The following is a 16,972-nucleotide window of genomic DNA, read 5'->3' on the forward strand; positions in this document are numbered from 1 at the left end:
ACTTGCCCTTGCAGCTTCCTGTTTAAAAAGCAGACTGACTGTCAGTTTAACAATAACAAAATGTGGAGCTGGAGGAACACAGCACGCCAGGCAGGAATCAGGGCAACAGGAAAGCTGACATTTTGGGTCAGGACACTGTTTACTACATTCACACAAGAGTCTTATCACCTCAATGTATAAAATGGAAAGTCGAAACAAAGGAGCATGGTCTGTCTGTTTGAGATTGACTCACATTTCAGCAAATGTCCAACAAGCAGAGGGGGCAAATCGTATTCTTTCCCCAGGGTATCACCCTGCCAGCGTTTCTCATGTCATACCGAAATATTTCAACAAGCATTAATTCTTCAGCATCCATTCCGTTCAGAAATTTTAGAAAGACCACAAAAAAGACAGCTAATGATTTTATTCAGTTGAACACAATAAATGAAAAGAACAGTGGTTTTTCAAAGCACCAACAATTTGTACACAGAATGTTACAGTGATTGCATTGACAGATTGTATTTCAAAAACAATATTGCATCTTGTGCCTCTGAATTTACAGTAACTGTCTTTTCTCCCCAAACGCTTCAGTTCCCACTTTAAAGACCTGCCTCACTGCTCTGGTGGTGAACCTCCAAGCTTTTGGGAAAATAGCCATTCTTCAGGTGTGAAACTAATCAGGTTGTGTTTTTAGAGACTCCACTCCTGGAGATGAAAGGCACTAACAATTGGATCAGAACAGCGCTCTGATGGTGTTGATGATGTGTGACACATTGCCAGGAGGAGAGTCTCCAAGAGCTTCTCTACAATGAGTGCTTAGCGGCCCCTGTGATTATAGAATGTTAACCGTTATCCCCGATTGCTCGCCAAAGGCCACCTATCAGAGTCACAACTTGGTTGAACCTTCCCTCCCTCACCCAAGGGAATGTATCAGGGTAGAGCATCCCCGTACTTCCTCCACTTCCCCTCTTCCTCATCCCAACCCCACCATTCTTCTCCCATTTATGCAGCTGAAGTTAGCATACAACTCAGTAACAATTAGGGAAGGACCACGGGTCTGGCTGAGCTGAGTGATCAATTACACCAACAACTTTTATTCTCCTGGGATCCCAGACACAATCCTCCTCCAGGCCACTTGGTACCATACCACAGTTTGGAGGACACCAGGCAGTATCATAACCATGATTATACCATGTCTTCTGGAGTGGGTGCCCTTGATAATGTATTTTTTTGACCTTTCCCACATTAACTCTTAATTTCAGCACAACCTTCTGATTCACAGGAGTATTCAATGGATATCTGCAGGCTTTCCGAATATCGCGACTGACGTAGACTCCACGGCCAAACATGCCTTTGCGGGATTGTTTGAAACCATACGTCAAAATGGCATTTATTTTCTTGACATGGGTGCCATGGTACATCACATAGACCCTGCCATTCTTTGGTATATTGTGACATTTAAGGCATGATTCAATGAAACCAGGTGCATCCTCTTCAGCCCACATATTTTCGAAAGCATGTGCCATGTTCGTCGGTGAATTTTTCAACTGGATCTTGAAGTAAAAAATGAAAAAAAAAATGAAGAAGAAGACATTTTAATTCTGCGCTGAGTCCCTCAGTAATATCACACGATATTTCCCTCATGTTGTTATTGCTCATTAGTGAACTTTATTGTTGGCACTTACACTGATAAATGCACTTCCGTTGAGTAAAGATTTTGATCCCAATGCTGTGCAACATTTAAAAACTGGTCTCTGCTGATGAGCTGCTGCTATTGTCCCCTTTCTGAAAAGCTGCCAGGCTCTCTCACTCGATGAAAAGCTCTCTCTCCTGTGGAGATCAGGTAAAGAGAAGACTTGGTTTCACTCTGATGACTGAGGAGTGAAAAAACTCCACGTTACGCTCAATTCCACGGCTCACACAGAAAGATCCTCACGTTATGATATGGCAGTGCGTCCGCACACCAGAAATAGGCACAATCAAAATGAAACAAACATAAATGATGGTATTAACCTTGAGAAGTTGTTCAAGGCATCGTACCCAATCCTCAAGAATCAACAGTACGATTCAGCAGCTCTTTTGCAGAACTGTTTGAATTTGCACTTTGTGATTTCTTTTCAAAGACAGATTCAGATGTTTAAGAGCTTTGTGTCAGCTGCAGATCCTTTGCTATTACTCTTGCTTAGAGTCTAAATGCCTTGGATTCAATTCCTACTTTGTGACTTGTGCACAAAAATCTAGCCCAACAGTCATGAGAAGTTAAACAGAGGCCTAATTTATCTGAAAACAAAAAGTGCTGGAGATCACAGCAGGTTCGGTAACACCCAAGGAGAGAAAGCAAGCTCATGTTCAGAGCTGTTGTAAAGAGTATCTAGACTAGAAACATCAGCTGGCTTTCTCTCCATGGATGCTGGCTGACCTGCTGTGATTGCCAGCACTTTTTACGTTCTGCACAGGTTCCACTACCTGCAGTAATTTGTTCCTGCTTTATTTTTCTGCTTGGCTGGATGTAAAAGATCAAAGAACAGCAGGGTAGTTTTGCTCAGTGTCTCGACTAACATTCAACCCTCAATCATAAGCGTAGATTAATTTATCATTGTCAGATCGTAGACAATGAGAATTTGCTGTGTGTGAATTGGCTACATATTTCCTCCTATAAGTCACTGCTTGTGAAGTTCACTGAGATGCCCTATGCTGTGCAAAATGGTGCATAAATGTTTCTCTTTTGCTTTTTCTCATTGTGTCTAGCAGTCTCAGTTGTGTTATTGCTCTCGAAAATATGTTTGAATCTCTGGTCTGATTTGATAGTGTTGAAGGTGATATTTTCCATGCTATCGGACATTTGTTTGCCAAATGCACAATGATTCACAATTCTGAGACATCACAATTAAGAATCACAATTTGCAGTGAAAAATATTTATTCTTCTTTGTTAGACTGTATTCCTGTCCCTTGTTAGAATTCATGGACACAATGCCCCAAATTTTATACAACACTCTTGATGTCATTTCAACAGAGCAAAATTGTTTTCCAGGGAATATGTTGGGAAAGATTGAGTTATTCTTACAATATTTTCCACGTACAACATCCAATTTTAAATGTGGTCACATCAATCAGTAAATATCAGGTAGAAAGCATTTCTCAATGAACTGGGCACACTGTAAAACTAACTGACAAGCTGTTATTCTCTCAACACAAGCTGCACAAAGCTTGAAGTCAACTTTGCACAGATGAATTGAATAAACAGAAATAGTAATAGCTGGGGTAACTCAGAGATTAAACACACCAACTAACTGTCAGTTTATTGTTCTTCACACTTACATTCTACTGGTCTCAATCCTGCCATTCCCTTACTGATAAAGTAGCACTGTATTAATTTCACCTCTGAAATTAAATTTGAAATCTTTCACAGATTCCACTATCTTCAGTAATTTGCTCCTGCTTTATTTATCTGGTTGGCTGGACATAAAAGATGAAAGAACAGCAGGGCAGTTTTGCTCTGTGTCTTGACTAACATTTAACCCTCAATCATAAACCAGGATTAACTTATCATCGTCAGATTATAGACAAATTGAACTGAGCAATTTGTTGTTGATTTGTAATTGTCCATTTCTCTTGCTTCTCCAAGTGGCCAAGTTCACCAATTCTCAGAAATCGTGTTAAACTGTCTCATGCACTTGAAGGTTCCAGTTCTCTCACACAAAGATCATTAAAGTTCCTTCACTGGCTCAATCCCAAAAGGGCATTATTAGTTATTGTTGTTCTCCTTTTGTTACCACTAAGTTTACAAAATATCACACACTGTTGTAGATGTACTGCATTGCACAATTCAATAACACAATTGTACATGACCATACTAAAGGCACTAGAAGAGCCGATTCAACCTATTTCTTCTCATGCTGTCTCTTTAAAACATTTATCCAGTAAATTTCATTCCCCTGCTTTTCCCACCATTCTGCTTGCTTTACAAAATATTTTCCCAGTTTCATTTTGTAAAGTTGTTGATTCGGGTTCCACACCCCTTCTGCTGGTACATTCAGATTTTATCAAATTGCTGAATAGAGAAAGGTCTCCTCATCTCCTTTCCAATACTTTTACAACTTAAACGTAAACTAAACAGTCTGAAGTTTTTTGGTACTTACCTCTTTCCTCAGTCGGTTATTCTGCCGAGCACCAAGTGCACATTTGGATGTTATAGGCTAATTATGAAAGTTTCAGTTTCCCTTTCTCCGAAAGAATGCAACGTTATTTCAAATAACCTTAATTTAAATACAAGGTATGATCTACATTAAAACACTCAAGTTAAACTCAACGCCCTGAACATTGTAATGTTTATAATGGAGTCACCCCTCAATCCCTCAGGAATCACTCAGAAAGGTCAGATTTGATTGCCTTCCCTGTCTTTCAGATATTAGATATTGATATGATTTTCATTGATCAAGATTGGTTGTTCATTCCTTGAACAAGATAGCTGTTATGAATTAAAAATCAGAAATTGAGATTAAAAAAGGATGGTAGCAACAGTGATTAAACAAAAAGCAAAGGACTGCGAATGCTGGAAATCAGAAACAAAAATAAAAATTGCTGGAAAAGCTTTGCAGGTCAAATGGCATCAGTGAAGAGACAAACAGAGCTGACATTTCAAGTCCAGTGATCCTTCTAAAGAAGGGTCACCTGACCCATAATGGTAACTCTGCTTTCCCCCCGAAGATGCCTCCAGACCTGCTGAGTATTTGTGGGAATTTCCGTTTTTGTATCACAACAGGGACATCCAATCTTTCAGCAGAGACTGTCAAAAGCGCATTGGAGTAATGTAATGAGGATCTAGAACATGACTAATATTCCATATGCACAGTTGTCTCGAAGGGGAGAAAATTAAACTTGTACCTCTAGTAGTTTTTTGTAAAGTCGATCACAGCCCACTCTCAGTCTGTCTGAGGTTTTGTGCACACAGAGCCAATCTTGTTAAAGACAGATTCTGCAACCACGAATACATCTGCTCCATGAGAACTGAGTGACCATTTATCCAGACATTTGTTTTAATTTGTTCTGATTTGATGTCGCTAAGCAATTTAGTTGCACCACTCCACACGCGGGTGGACTTTCCAGGGTGTACACTCTCCTGGATACTGGCCCACCAGTTTTCTTACTCAAGTCAGGCCTCACTTGCTTTCTTGAGCCCACATACTGGGAGCAACTACAATGGCTTGCTGACCCAGATCCTGAAGAACGTTTTAGCCATTTGGCAAAGGCTTGGTTTTCTTTTGAGATTTTGCTGTGAGCTGACTTAGGGTCCCTCTGCTCAAGATATCGCCTACCAGAGAGTCTGTGATTAGATAAGATTAAATTAGATTCCCTACAGTGTGGAAACAGGCCCTTTGGCCCAACAAGTCCACACCGCCCCTTGAAGCATCCCACCCAGACCCATCCCCCTATAACCCACTCATCCCTGAACACTACAGACAATTTAGAATGGCCAATCCACCTAGCCTGCACATCTTTGGACTGCGGGAGGAAACTGGAGCACCTGGAGGAAACCCACGCAGACACAGGGATAATGTGCAAACTCCACACAGACAGTCGCCCGAGGCTGGAATCGAACCCGGGTCCCTGGCACTGTGAGGCTGCAGTGCTAACCACTGAGCCACCTGCCGGCGATTGTCTTCACTCAGTGAATCTTCCCCAGTCACAGTCACACAGGTCACAGCATCCACTTACATGGGGATACCCTGTAGCTCCCGCACTCAACTTGCCACATTTTCTAATGACAAGGCCCATTGTGGTGTCTGTTTGAAGGCTAGTGGGCCCTATGGGAGTAGGTGCTCGTGCGTGGTTGTGTCATTAATCCCACATACCAGACAGTCTCTCAGCATCTCTTTCAGGATTAAAGCAGAATCTCATCCCTCTGCCGGTCATCCTTAACTTGTCAAAAATTTCAATGCAGATTCCCATGGTTTTCAACTAGCCAAGTAAACCCAATAGTGTCTCAGAATTGGAGGTTTGGTTGGTAATATTCTGCGCTAAATCCTTCAACTCATGAACGACTTTAATACTTGGTACCTCAGGGAAGGTTCGGCTCCAAATAAATGAAAATGTTGCAGGACTGCAAGCAGTCAGAGGATTACTCATGGCTTTCCATCTAGCCTATGTCATTTGCCTGGAATAAATTGCGCATTCTTTCCACACACTGGGCCTAGTCTTTACCTGCAGGATCCAATGAGTCAAGTTTCTCAAATAAAGGCATGGTGCCAGAAATGCATCCCCCTACTCAAAGATAACTGTTGCATGCAATTTTCTTCAATTATACGGTCCTCTTTCAAGTTGGATGTAAGAATACAAAGTAACCTGTTTTATATGCTTCCTCACATCAGTGGGACACCCAGTTTACTTTCAATAAAATAGCTCCTAAATAGCTCCTAAATCCCCGGAACCAGGAGGTTATGCTGCAGCTGTACAAAACTCTGGTGCAACCGCACTTGGAGTATTGCGTACAGTTCTGGTCACCGCATTATAAGAAGGCTGTGGAAGCTTTGGAAAGGGTGCAGAGGAGATTTACTAGGATGTTGCCTGGTATGGAGGGAAGGTCTTACGAGGAAAGACTGAGGGACTTGAGGCTGTTTTCATTAGAGAGAAGAAGGTTGAGAGGTGACTTAATTGAAACATATAAAATAATCAGAGGGCTAGATAGGGTGGATAGGGAGAGCCTTTTTCCTAGGATGGTGACGGTGAGCACGAGGGGGCATAGCTTTAAATTGAGGGGTGAAAGATATAGGACAGATGTCAGAGGTAGTTTCTTTACTCAGAGAGTAGTAAGGGAATAGTACGCTTTGCCTGCAACGGTAGTAGATTCGCCAACTTTAGGTACATTTAAGTCGTCATTGGACAAGCATATGGACATAATGGAATAGTGTAGGTTAGATGGGCTTGAGATCAGTATGACAGGTCGGCACAACATCAAGGGCCGAAGGGCCTGTACTGTACTGAAATGTTCTATGTTCTATGTACGCTGCACATTGTTGTCCTAAGCTTGTAGAAAACCTGCCCTTGCAGCTTCCTGTTTAAAAAGCAGACTGACTGTCAGTTTAACAATAACAAAATGTGGAGCTGGAGGAACACAGCACGCCAGGCAGGAATCAGGGCAACAGGAAAGCTGACATTTTGGGTCAGGACACTGTTTACTACATTCACACAAGAGTCTTATCACCTCAATGTATAAAATGGAAAGTCGAAACAAAGGAGCATGGTCTGTCTGTTTGAGATTGACTCACATTTCAGCAAATGTCCAACAAGCAGAGGGGGCAAATCGTATTCTTTCCCCAGGGTATCACCCTGCCAGCGTTTCTCATGTCATACCGAAATATTTCAACAAGCATTAATTCTTCAGCATCCATTCCGTTCAGAAATTTTAGAAAGACCACAAAAAAGACAGCTAATGATTTTATTCAGTTGAACACAATAAATGAAAAGAACATAATAAAATGTGAGGCTGGACAAACACAGCAGGCCAAGCAGCATCTCAGGAGCACAAAAGCTGACGTTTCGGGCCTAGACCCTTCATCAGAGCTCTGATGAAGGGTCTAGGCCCGAAACGTCAGCTTTTGTGCTCCTGAGATGCTGCTTGGCCTGCTGTGTTCGTCCAGCCTCACATTTTATTATCTTGGAATCTCCAGCATCTGCAGTTCCCATTATCTCAAATGAAAAGAACAGTGGTTTTTCAAAGCACCAACAATTTGTACACAGAATGTTACAGTGATTGCATTGACAGATTGTATTTCAAAAACAATATTGCATCTTGTGCCTCTGAATTTACAGTAACTGTCTTTTCTCCCCAAACGCTTCAGTTCCCACTTTAAAGACCTGCCTCACTGCTCTGGTGGTGAACCTCCAAGCTTTTGGGAAAATAGCCATTCTTCAGGTGTGAAACTAATCAGGTTGTGTTTTTAGAGACTCCACTCCTGGAGATGAAAGGCACTAACAATTGGATCAGAACAGCGCTCTGATGGTGTTGATGATGTGTGACACATTGCCAGGAGGAGAGTCTCCAAGAGCTTCTCTACAATGAGTGCTTAGTGGCCCCTGTGATTATAGAATGTTAACCGTTATCCCCGATTGCTCGCCAAAGGCCACCTATCAGAGTCACAACTTGGTTGAACCTTCCCTCCCTCACCCAAGGGAATGTATCAGGGTAGAGCATCCCCGTACTTCCTCCACTTCCCCTCTTCCTCATCCCAACCCCACCATTCTTCTCCCATTTATGCAGCTGAAGTTAGCATACAACTCAGTAACAATTAGGGAAGGACCACGGGTCTGGCTGAGCTGAGTGATCAATTACACCAACAACTTTTATTCTCCTGGGATCCCAGACACAATCCTCCTCCAGGCCACTTGGTACCATACCACAGTTTGGAGGACACCAGGCAGTATCATAACCATGATTATACCATGTCTTCTGGAGTGGGTGCCCTTGATAATGTATTTTTTTGACCTTTCCCACATTAACTCTTAATTTCAGCACAACCTTCTGATTCACAGGAGTATTCAATGGATATCTGCAGGCTTTCTGAATATCGCGACTGACGTAGACTCCACGGCCAAACATGCCATCTGGGGATTGTTTGAAACCATACATCAAAATGGCATTTGTGTTTCTGGCATAGGTGCCATGGTACATCACATAGACCTTGCCATTTATTGGTTCTTCATAACTTTTAAGACACGATTCAATGAAACCAGGTGCATCCTCTTCAGCCCACATATTTTCGAAAGCATGTGCCATGTTCGTCGGTGAATTTTTCAACTGGATCTTGAAGTAAAAAATGAAAAAAAAAATAAAGAAGAAGACATTTTAATTCTGCGCTGAGTCCCTCAGTAATATCACACGATATTTCCCTCATGTTGTTATTGCTCATTAGTGAACTTTATTGTTGGCACTTACACTGATAAATGCACTTCCGTTGAGTAAAGATTTTGATCCCAATGCTGTGCAACATTTAAAAACTGGTGTCTGCTGATGAGCTGCTGCTATTGTCCCCTTTCTGAAAAGCTGCCAGGCTCTCTCACTCGATGAAAAGCTCTCTCTCCTGTGGAGATCAGGTAAAGAGAAGACTTGGTTTCACTCTGATGACTGAGGAGTGAAAAAACTCCACGTTACGCTCAATTCCACGGCTCACACAGAAAGATCCTCACGTTATGATATAGCAGTGCGTCCGCACACCAGAAATAGGCACAATCAAAATGAAACAAACATAAATGATGGTATTAACCTTGAGAAGTTGTTCAAGGCATCGTACCCAATCCTCAAGAATCAACAGTACGATTCAGCAGCTCTTTTGCAGAACTGTTTGAATTTGCACTTTGTGATTTCTTTTCAAAGACAGATTCAGATGTTTAAGAGCTTTGTGTCAGCTGCAGATCCTTTGCTATTACTCTTGCTTAGAGTCTAAATGCCTTGGATTCAATTCCTACTTTGTGACTTGTGCACAAAAATCTAGCCCAACAGTCATGAGAAGTTAAACAGAGGCCTAATTTATCTGAAAACAAAAAGTGCTGGAGATCACAGCAGGTTCGGTAACACCCGAGGAGAGAAAGCAAGCTCATGTTCAGAGCTGTTGTAAAGAGTATCTAGACTAGAAACATCAGCTGGCTTTCTCTCCATGGATGCTGGCTGACCTGCTGTGATTGCCAGCACTTTTTACATTCTGCACAGGTTCCACTATCTGCAGTAATTTGTTCCTGCTTTATTTTTCTGCTTGGCTGGATGTAAAAGATCAAAGAACAGCAGGGTAGTTTTGCTCAGTGTCTTGACTAACATTCAACCCTCAGTCATAAGCGTAGGCTAACTTATCATTGTCAGATTGTAAACAATGAGAATTTGCTTGTGTAAATTGGCTACATATTTCCTCCTATAAGTCACTGCTTGTGAAGTTCACTGAGATGCCCTATGCTGTGCAAAATGGTGCGTAAATGTTTCTCTTTTGCTTTTTTTCGTTGTGTCTAGCAGTCTCAGTTGTCTTATCTCTATGAAAATATGCCTGATTCTCTGGGATAATAGGAAGTGCAGATGCTGGAGAATCTGAGGTAACTAGGTGTAGAGCTGGATGAACACAGCAGGCCAAGCAGCATCAGAACAGCAGGAAAGCTGACATTTCGGGCCTCGACCCTTCTTCACTCCATCTGATTTGATTGTAAGAAGGTGATATTTCCAATGCTGTTGGAAATTTGTTTCTACAATGCACGATGAATGACAATCCTGAAACTTAACAGTTAAGAATCGTGGTTTGCAATGACAAACAACATATCTTCTTCTTTGTTAGTCTTCAATCCTGTCCTTTATTGGAATTCATACCCACAAGACCCCAAATTTTACACAACACTGTTGGTGTAGTTTCAACAGAGTGAAATCATTTTGTCTTTACAATATTTTTCACGTACAACATCCAATTTTAAATGAGTTCACATCAATCAGAAAATATAAAATCGAAAGCATTCCTCAATCTACTGGACACTCCTTAAAACTAACTGACAAGCTGTTTACCTCTCATTACAAGCTTTACAAAGCTTGAACACAACTTTGCAGTAATGAATTTAATAAAGAAAAGTAGAACTATGTACAGAAACTCAGGGATTATATGCGGCAACTAATCTTCCAACTATATCAGTCTACCGTTCTTCACTCTTACACTTAGCTGGTTTCCTGGAACTGATCTCAGTTCCACCATTTCCTTCCTGACAAAGTAGCACTGTATTAATTTCTCCTCTGAAATTGAACTTTTAATCTTTCGCTCTGCTGAGCAATTTGTTGTTGATTTGTGATTGTCCATTTCTCTTGCTTCTCATGGCCAAGTTCACCAATTCTCAGAAATCGTGTTAAACTGTCTAATGTACTTGTAGATTCCAATTCTCTCACACAAAGGTCATTAAAGTTCCTTCACTGGCTCAATCTCAAAGGGGCAGTATTAGTTTTTTGTAGTTCTCCTTTTGTTAGCACTAAGTTTACAAAATACCTCACACTGCTGCAGATGTATTGCATGGCTCTTTTCAATAACACAATTTTAAAATGTTCGTATTAAAGGCACTAAAAGAGCTTATCTGACACATTTCTTCTCATGCTGCCTCTTTAAAGCATTTATCCAGTAAATCCCATTCCCCCGTTTATTCCGACATACTGCTTGCTTTATAAAATATTTTCCCAGTTTCATTTTGTAAAGTTGTTGATTCAGGTTCCACACTCCTTCTGCCGGTAATGAGGGGTAAACAGCTTGTCAGTTAGTTTTAAGGAGTGTGCAGTAGATTGAGGAATGCTTTCAATTTTATATTTTCTGATTGATGTGAACTCATTTAAAATTGGATGTTGTACGTGAAAAAAATACTGCCGGTACATTCCAGATTTTAACAAATTGCTGAGCAGAGAAGGGTCTCCTCATCTCCTTTCCAATACCTTTACAACTTAAACGTAAACTAAACAGTCTGAAGTTTTTTGGTACTTACCTCTTGCCTCAGTCGGTTATTCTGCCGAGCGCCAAGTGCACATTGGACTATATATGGACTATATATGTTAATTATCCAAGTTTCAGTTTCCCTTCTCTGAAAGGATGCAACATTATTTCTCACAGCTAGAATTTAAACAGGAGGGACGAGCTACGTTAAGAGACTCAAGTTCCACCCAGCGATCTGAACATTTTAATGTTTATAATTGAGCCTCCCACTCTCCCTCATTCCCACAGGAATCACATAAATAAGTCTGATTTGATAGCTTTCACTGTTTTTCAGATATTAGACATTGATGTTATTTTCATTGATCAAGCATGGCTTTTCATTCCTTAACAAATCCTCAATTGCTAACAGTCCGACTCAGCAGCTCTTTTAAAGAACTGTTTGAAATGGCACTTCGTGATTTCTTTTCAAAAACAAAATTGGGTGTTTAATAACTTTGTGTCAGCTACAGGTCCTTTGATATGGCTCTTGCGTAGAGTCTCTAAGGTCTTGGATTCAAATCCTAGTTTGGGACTTGTGCACAAAAACCTAAGCCAGCAGTTATGAGAAGTTAAATGGAGCCCTTGATGACTGAAGTCAAAAAATGCTGGAGATCACAGGCAGCATCCATGGACAGAAAGCAAGGTAGCGTTTCAAGTCTAGATAACTCTTCCTTAGAGCTTTAGTGTACAGATTCCACTGTCTGCAGTAATCAGCAGGTAGTTCTAGCTAGTGTCTTGACTGACACTTAATCTTCAATCATAAATGTGGATTAATTTATCATTGTCAAAACACAGACTGTGATAGTCAGCTGTGCGTAAATTGGCTGCATCTTTCTGACATTAAAACACCTCAAAGCTACTTCACTGGCTCTGACGTTGTTTGTGCTGTCCTATGCTGAGCAAAACATTTGTCTTTTTCTATATCATGTATCGCAATCTCAGTTATTGTATCTGTAGAAAATAAGTTTGAATTTCTGGCCTGATTTGATAACTGATGCTAACATTTCTCATGCAATTGGAGATTTGTTTCTACTACTACACAACGAATCACAATTCTGAAAAATAACAATTAAGAATAATGAATTGCAACGACTAACAACATTTCTTGCTCTTCGTTGGAATTCATTCCTGGCCCTTGTTAGAATTAATTCACACAATGCCCCGAATTTCACACAACACTAGATGTAATTTCACGAAATTGTGTTCCAGGGAGCAAATTGGGAAAGATTGAGTCATCCTTTAATCTTACAACATATTTTATGTACAATATTCAACTTTACATGTTGCAATATTTAACGGAAAAGATAAAGTAGAAAGCATCTCTCAATCAACTGGGCACTCCTTAAAACTAGCTGACGAGTTGTTTACCTTTAAGTACAAGCTGAACAAAGCTTGACAACAATACTGTTAGGATAAATTTAATAAACAAAAATAAAAATTGCTGGAGACACTCAAAAATTAATCTTCCAACTACATTGTTTTTCACTCCTACACTCGTCTAGTCTCCAGGAACTGATTTCAATACTATCATTTCCTTTCTGATAAAAGATCACTATATTAATTTCAACTCTGAAATTCAGTTTGTAATCTTTCACTGTGCTAAACAATTTATTGCTCATTTGTAATTGTTCATTTCTCTTGCTTCTCATGGCCAAGTTCACTAATTTTCAGTCAACTTGTTGAGCTGCCTCATGCACAGGAAGACTCCAATTCTATCAACCAGTTTAAATACTTACAACAAATGAAAGGGTCACAGCTGGGCTTATCTCATCAAAATGTAATAAAAAATTATAAGGCTCAGGCAATGTGTTGTAGCACATACCAGTTGCAGCTGGCAGCACTGTGAACACTCAGAAAAAGACCGTCCAATTGGGCAAAGTATCTGGGCTAACCATCACTCTGGGGAAACATAACAACAAAAGGCAGGTGTGCAAACCAGTCCCAAGGTGAAAACAGTGTTTAGCAGTTGGTATTTCCTGCTTTCAATTTGCCAAAAATGATCAGCATACAAACTGACAGTCATACCACAACAGATATGATGATGATGCTCGTTTGCAGAAAGGAAAGTGAAGCTTCGCTGTCAGACTTAAACGAAACTCTCTGCAGCCTGTCAAGGAACTGCATGCAAAACGAAACTTTTCACCGCGGCATATTTAATAATAAGCAAATCAAATCAAGTTATTTCAGTCAATCCACTTGAAAATATTCTGACATGCCCTAACCAGTAAAAATTCATACCAGTCTAGTGTAACTCGGAATGGAGCTTAGTATAACTAGTGCACTTATTTCAAACACTGACTAAGTTTTTGTACTCATGTCTCCTTCTGAGATGTTCACCCTTGTGGCAGATGGAAGTTGAATCCAGACTTGCCTAGGCCAGAAGTCAGGACGCTTCCAATATGCCACAAGAAGCCCTCATGGGATGGTGCCAATGTTGGACTGGGGTGTTGTTCATCCAAAGGAGCAATGGTCCAAAGGCTTGCGATTTCAAATAAACCTGTTGGACTAAAACCCGATGTTGTGTGACTTCTGTCAAAGCTCTCAACAGAGGTTTTCTGGTTAGCACCATTAGTTTACTTATTCAGATAACAGCTTCCCAAAAGCATGCACTTTGCAGAATTCTGACTTCTTTGGATGTCTTGCATTGCAATTTGCTTTTACTTGTTCAACAAAAGTGTAAATGTTTATATGTTTCCTTTACATTGTTTTAACCTTTGCAGTATAAGGGAAGTGATAGCCTAGTGGTATTATTGCTGCACTGCTAATCCAAAGACCCAGATAATGCTCTGTGGACCTGGGTTCAAACCCCACCTCAACTGACGGTAGAACTTGAATTCAACAAATATCTGGAATTAAGAATCTAATGATGACCATAAATCCATTCTCAACCATCTGGCTCCCTAATGGTGATAATGGGAACTGCAGATGCTGGAGAATCCAAGATAATAAAATGTGAGGCTGGATGAATACAGCAGGCCCAGCAGCATCTCAGGAGCACATCTGCTCTCTGATGAAGGGTCTAGGCCCGAAACATCAGCTTTTGTGCTCCTGAGATGCTGCTGGGTCTGCTGTGTTCATCCAGCCTCACATTTTATTATCTTGGCTCCCTAATGGCCTGGGTTCAAACCCCACCTCAACAGACGGTAGAACTTGAATTCAACAAATATCTGGAATTAAGAATCTAATGATGACCATAAATCCATTGTCAACCATTTGGTTCCCTAATGTCCTTTAGGGAAGGAAACTGCCATCCTTACCTGGTTTGGCCTACATGTGACTCCAGACCCCCCAGCAACGTGGTTGACTCTTAAGTGCCCTCTAAGCAATAAATGCTGCCTAGCCTGCAATGCCATCATGCCATGAATGAATTTTAAAAATAATAGCTCTGAATTCCTACACCAACTGGTTTATTCACTTAATTTCTGCAATAAGTCAAAATCTGAATTTTATCCTTCAATAATTTGCCATTTGTCTGCTGTTTCCATATCACACCTGAATCTTTGTAACAGTTAGTTACAACTGTTACAATGCCCAAAATGTTTCAACCCCAAAAGTGCTGGATTCCCTCAGCAGTGCACTGGGCTCACAGTCTCATGGGCCATGTCGCAGTGATCAGAAGAGCCACAAGGCTGTAATTAGCAGTCAGGGATGTCAGGTATGAAGAAAAATGGATAAAACCCTTAACATCTCAATGTTAAAAGGACAATCCCGAGATGTGACACCACAGAGGTTTTCAAGGTAGTAAAATAATATGGAATAAATCTGAGTAATTACTGCACATTCATGACAAGGCAAGAAGACAATATTAGTTTTACCCAATCGGTGTAAATGTTGCACAGATAACAGGATCTTGAGACCATACAGTGCAGATCACAGGCCCCTTTGAACCTTCTTTGCCATTCATTAATTTTTTTTTACATCAACCCCATTTGACACTTGCTCTCTTTATCGCTAGGTTCCAAAAGTAGCAAGCATCTGTCAGTCTCAATCTAGAATGATCAATGGCTCAGCAACCCTCTGGAGAAGAGAATTTCAAAGATCCAGATCTCTCTGAGTGAAGTAATTACTCCACATTTCAGTCTGGGATCGTCAACCCTTGAGCTCTTGGGGATATGGCCCTTACTTCTAGATTGTTGCCCCTCAGTACCTACTAAACTATCTCAGTTGAATAACTCTTACAGAGGCCCATATTCCATCACTAAGTCACCACTTATTTACACATGGAGAGCCCCTGACACTGATCCATCCTTAGAGTCAGCTTTCAGAGTGAACTTGATGTCTGATACTCCTGTACTTAGCTGTCAGCCAGGGCTCCCTAATTGCAACAGATTAGTAGTCCCAATTAGGGAACTCATATTCTATGAGTCCACCCGATTGACCTCATTACAATCACTACATCTCTTCCCCTCTTGGTCCAACAACATAAGCCTGTTCTTTTTTCTTGTAGCTCCTCCTGGGGCAGATTCCTCCAATTCTGCCTCTGATAACGGCAGCGTGTAATGCACAAGGAGCTCGCCTTTTGTGCCCTGAGGGTCTCAAAAGAAATTCATTCTCTTCTTCAGGTGGCAAAGGTGTTGAGGCAGTGACATCCATCATGTCCATCCCAGATTCTGAGGTACCTTCAATGCTTGATGGAGAGGGAGAACCCTCAGGCTCCAGAACAGTCTGAAAGGCTATGAGGAACTGGGCACATTTTTCTCATGATAACAAAGTGTGGAGCTGGATGAACACAGCAGGCCAAGCAGCATCTCAGGAGCACAAAAGCCGATGTTTTGGGCCTAGACCCTTCATCAGAGAGGGGGATGGGGAGAGGGTTCTGGAATAAATAGGGAGGGGGGGGGGGCAGACCGAAGATGGAGAGAAAAGAAGATAGGTGGAGAGGAGAGTATAGGTGGGGAGGTAGGGAGGGGATAGGTCAGTCCAGGGAAGACGGAAAGGTCAAGGAGGCAGGATGAGGTTAGTAGGTAGGAAATGGAGGTGCGGGTTGAGGTGGGAGGAAGGGATGGGTGAGAGGAAGAACAGGTTCGGGAAGCGGACACAGGCTGGGCTGGTTTTGGGATGCAGTGGGGGAAGGGGAGGTTTTGAAGCTTGTGAAGTCCTCATTGATACCATGGGCTGCCGTTTGTGAGTCTGCAGCTTTCAGATAGTCCAGGTGCCTTCTTAGGAACATTGTACCTACCTGAACTTTATACCTCACTGGACCTGAGCTGGCATTGACCATGCCTCTTCCCCACGTAGGCCCATTCCCGTGGTGCCTACACCAAACTTGCCTGAAGTAAACTTAACTGAAGTTAAGTTGCCCTGAAATAATTGAGCATCCTACAGTGCAGTAAGAGAGAGATGAAATGCTTTCTGCAGCTTCTACTGGTGAACACTGTGCTCTAAGGGAGGGAGGGGAGATGTGAACAGCTGATCACACAGTAGGTTCCCACCACCTCAGTTGCAAAATTCGAGACTGCACTAGGACGCAGTGGATGCAAAGCAATGAATAAAAATAACTGACGGTGCATAGGTGACGCAT

At 41.4% G+C, this 16,972-nt stretch overlaps 1 protein-coding gene across 1 annotated transcript in view; it reads right to left on the reverse strand.

Moving 5' to 3' along the window:
• Positions 1-404: 404 nt before the first annotated feature.
• The window catches only part of gig2o (grass carp reovirus (GCRV)-induced gene 2o), a 54,010-nt gene continuing 37,442 nt past the window's right edge, over positions 405-16,972 (reverse strand). Inside the window, 4 exon segments of the mRNA XM_059638936.1 lie at positions 405-1,410; positions 3,295-3,309; positions 8,281-8,780; positions 8,913-9,057. Of these exon segments, the coding sequence (XP_059494919.1) occupies positions 1,008-1,410; positions 3,295-3,309; positions 8,281-8,780; positions 8,913-9,057 (1,063 nt within the window). The 3' untranslated portion in view covers positions 405-1,007.

The sequence above is a fragment of the Stegostoma tigrinum genome, chromosome 32, assembly GCF_030684315.1.
Source record: "Stegostoma tigrinum isolate sSteTig4 chromosome 32, sSteTig4.hap1, whole genome shotgun sequence".
NCBI classification, from domain to species: domain Eukaryota; kingdom Metazoa; phylum Chordata; class Chondrichthyes; order Orectolobiformes; family Stegostomatidae; genus Stegostoma; species Stegostoma tigrinum.